This window comes from Carya illinoinensis, chromosome 9, assembly GCF_018687715.1.
Source record: "Carya illinoinensis cultivar Pawnee chromosome 9, C.illinoinensisPawnee_v1, whole genome shotgun sequence".
NCBI lineage: Eukaryota > Viridiplantae > Streptophyta > Magnoliopsida > Fagales > Juglandaceae > Carya > Carya illinoinensis.
The window spans coordinates 37,016,723-37,020,721 of NC_056760.1; the positions used below are offsets into that span (position 1 = coordinate 37,016,723).

General features: G+C 42.5%; 2 protein-coding genes across 2 annotated transcripts; both read left to right on the forward strand.

The window, feature by feature from the left end:
• Positions 1-898: 898 nt before the first annotated feature.
• Positions 899-2,329, forward strand: LOC122277059. Its single transcript, XM_043086941.1, has one exon. It carries the CDS (start codon positions 899-901, stop codon positions 2,327-2,329), a length of 1,431 nt encoding a protein of 476 aa, XP_042942875.1.
• Positions 2,330-2,709: 380 nt separating this feature from the next.
• LOC122277060 lies at positions 2,710-3,669 on the forward strand. The gene is made up of 2 exons (XM_043086942.1): positions 2,710-3,319; positions 3,572-3,669. Exons 1-2 carry the CDS (start codon positions 2,710-2,712, stop codon positions 3,667-3,669), a joined length of 708 nt encoding a protein of 235 aa, XP_042942876.1.
• The last annotated feature ends 330 nt before the right edge of the window (positions 3,670-3,999 follow it).

The window sequence follows — 3,999 nt, forward strand, 5'->3', positions numbered from 1 at the left end:
ATTAAAAGCTTGTATTATTTAAATGAAATGCATTGTATACAAAAGGCTAGGTTGGCCTCTTCAAAAATCACAATTGTTTCCTAAAGTTCTTACATGGAATCAAGATAGTAAGGCTAACGCCAAAAACAGCAAAGATCCTACTCAGGCTTCCGCAAATCTTAAACCACAATGGCCTCTTCTCAAACCTCTCCTCAATTTCCAAAATTGGATGGCCCCAATTATCTTACCTGGTGGACCCAATTCCTTGTTTTTCTGAAGGGTCATGACATTGTTGGTCTTGTTGATGGAACCAACCTTGCTCCAACAAAAACTCTTCCTGATGGTTCTACAAATCCAGAGTACTCACGCTGGTCCAAACAAGATAATTGTGTACTCAGTTGGCTATATGCTTCTATTGTGGAAAAGTTAGTTTCCACTGTCCTCAATTTGGAGACTTCTAAACAAGTTTGGGATTCTCTCTAAGCATGGTTTTCGTCTACTTCATGATCAAGAATCGTGTTTCTAAAATTGTAGTTGCAAACGATTTCTCAAGGAAATAAATCATGCCTTACAAACATTGAAGAAGCTAAACTCCTCTCGGATCAACTCACCACTATGGGTAAACCAAAGAACAAGATTTAATTACCTATCTCTTGAGTGGACTCAAACCTCAGTTCATGCCCTTTGTCACTGCATACACATTCTCCACAAGGGACAAGGATATTCCAATTGATGAGTTCCAGACCGAGCTACTAAATTTCGAAACACTCATGGAGTTCTCTTCTTCAAATGTTCAAGCTGACGAGATGATTCAAACTTGAGCTTCCACGAAAACTTGTCCTCTCCTCTCTGGGTGAGGTTTCTCTCTACTATAGAGTGAGTCTCTTGAACTAGTCTCTACTGGTTCGAAGAGTCAGTGATGGAGGAAGATTTAGCAAGACAATGGGAGGGGCTTTGCCTTACTGAGAAGGAGAAAGAAGGGCTGGTTCTACCAGCAGAAGTAATGCACAGTGCACTGCATTATGGCAAGTACTGCCTATTAGCAATGATAGTGGCGGAGAAGTTTATAAACAAAGAATCGTTCAAAGTCACTATGACTAAGATCTGGAAATGTGATAGCTGGGTCCAGTTTACAGAAGTTGGATCCAACAAATTCCTGATTGAGTTTAACTTGGAGGAAGACATGAAAAAGGTAACTGCAGGAAGACCCTGGTCCTTTGATAGATGGCTGATATGCCTGCAGCCCCTTGACAGCAGCAAGTCAATTGGAGAAACCACCTTCACTAAAGAGGAGTTCTGGGTCCAAGTTTTCAACATGCCTTTTGGGTGTATGACACGAGAGATTGGAATGCAGGTGGGCAACAATGTAGGAAAGGTGCTAAAAGTTCATGTTGACCAACGAGGCATTGGATGTGGGAAGTTCTTAAGGATAAGAGTTGAAATGGACATAACAAAGCCTCTCCTCAGGGGGATGTTCATATCAGTGGAAGGGAAGCAAACTTGGATCCAGCTGAGGTATGAGAGACTACCATCCTTTTGTTTTAACTGTGGCACAATCAAGCACACAACACAGGGGTGCACTTTAAGTAGAAATGAAGAAAAGCAGCAGTATGGAGCATGGTTAAGGGCAGCTGCTCCTAGAGAAAGTGACTTGCTGTTCAAAAAGTATGGCAATGACATGAACCCAGAAGCTGAACCAGAGAGGCAGTCATGGAGGAAAGAAGAGGAGGTTAGGGATGAAGTCCAATTGAGGCAGCGCAATAGTCAAAAGGTAGATCAGAAATTGACCAGGGAAGTCACAGACCCACGTTTGGCTACTGCTACACCTACAACCAAAGGACCAGAGCAGAGTAGACAGCAGAATGACAGGCTTCTGACCTCTCCAAAAAATATCATCAAAAAGGAAAGTCTGACACCACCTTTCCAAGAAAGGCTGTCTACTACCAAAATAGTGAAGGAACAGAACCAAATGTTACTGGCACAGACAGTTGAAATGAAAAGCAAAAAGGATGGCTCAGCACCCTTTGTTGCTGTAACCTCGATGGACCTTAAGGCCCAAGCAGAAGCACTGAACCAGCTTATGACTGAACAAATTAAGGAGTTGGAACAAACTACAAAAAAATCCAGCTGGAAAAGAAGAGCTCGGGATAATAGTTTTGTAGGCCTCAAGTTAAGCCCAACAAAGATACATGCAGGCATCCCAAACCACAAGAAAAGGCCCACCAAATTGCTTCAAGGAAGACAAACTAGATCCATAGCCAAGAGAGCAAGAGGAGAGGAGAAGGTACAAACAGAAACACAACAGTTGGATATGGTGGAGGCTGATTTACAGCCCCACCAAGAGTTATGAAGTGCCTAAGCTGGAACTGTCGTGGGCTTGGGAACCCATTGACAGTTCAACACTTGCACCAATTGGTGCAAACAAAGATCCCAACCTTTGTTTTCTTGATGGAAACAAAGGCTAGGAGGAGCAGTGTTGAAAGGCTCCAGAGGCAATTGCAATTTTTCAGCAGTTTTATAGTCGAAAGTAGGGGACTTAGTGGAGGTCTGGCCCTGTTCTGGAGTGAGGATGTGGTTGCTGAAATTCTGTCATATTCTCAGCACCATATATCTTTATTGATTCGTGGGGATCTAGGTGGTAGAGAGTGGACTCTTACAGGATTCTATGGAAATCCTGACACAGCAAAGAGAAGGGAGAGCTGGTAGTTACTACAAGCCCTCAAGCCTACCATGGGGATGGGATGGATGTGTATTGGTGATTTTAATGAGGTACTTAGCTCAGGGGGCAAGAGTGGGGGTAGACAAAGACCTTTCAACCAGGTGGAAGCCTTCAGAGCAACAACTGAGTCATGCTCTTTTTTTGATATGGGGTATGTTGGTAATAAGTTTACATGGACAAATGGCAGATCAGGACAAGCTTTCATCAAAGAAAGGATTGATAGAGCTTTGTGTAATGTGGAATGGTCTGAACTATTTCCTTTTTCTAAGGTTTACAACCTTCCAACTTTAAGTTCAGATCACTGCCCCATTCTCGTTTCTATGGAACAATTTGAACTTGACTCAACCAGAAAAGCCAGACCATTCAAGTATGAGGCCAGCTGGGCCTTGAAGGAAGATTTCAATGAAGTTCTGGAAAAGGCATGGAGTAAACCGAGAAGGGTTGATGGCAAGCTATGTCAAGTCATAGAAGGACTGAACCAGTGCAGAGTGGAATTGGTAAGGTGGCACAAGCAGTATGCTGGTAATTACAGAGTTGAACTAAGGAAACTTTGGGATCAGGTGACTGAACTACAAAGGGATAATGAAGGCCATCTAACAGAAAAAATCAAGCAAGTGCAAAGTAAGATAGAGAAACTGCTTGAGGAAGATCACATCAGGTGGAAACAAAGGGCCAAACAAAAGTGGTTGAAAGAAGGGGATAGAAATACAAAGTTTTTTCATCAATGTGCCACACAAAGAAAGAAAGTAAACCAAATCAAGAGGCTAATCGATGATAGTGGGCAAGAGATCACATCAACAGCAGGGATATCTAATCTTTTCCAAGAATATTATCAAGACTTGTTCTCCTCCTCTAACCCTGTGAATATTGTAGATTGTCTGGAACTAGTGGAGGCCACTGTCACAGAAGAACAAAATGGAATGCTGATGAGGCCTTACACTCAGCAGGAGGTAAAAACTGCTCTATTTTAGATGGAAGGACTTAGTTCACGTGGCCCTGATGGGTATCCTGCATTCTTTTACCAAAAACATTGGAACCTGGTGGGTGACCAACTCAGCACTATAGTATTGCATGTCCTAAATGAAAATGGAAGCCTATCTGAAATAAACAGCACATACATCACTCTTATTCCTAAGAAGAAGGACCCAACCAAAGTCTCTGAATTCAGACCCATCTCACTGTGCAATGTCTTATACAAGTTGATATCCAAAATCCTAGCCAATAGACTCAAAAAAATACTCCCCTCCGTGGTGTCCCCATCTCAATCAGCCTTTGTACCAAACAGACTAATCACAGATAAT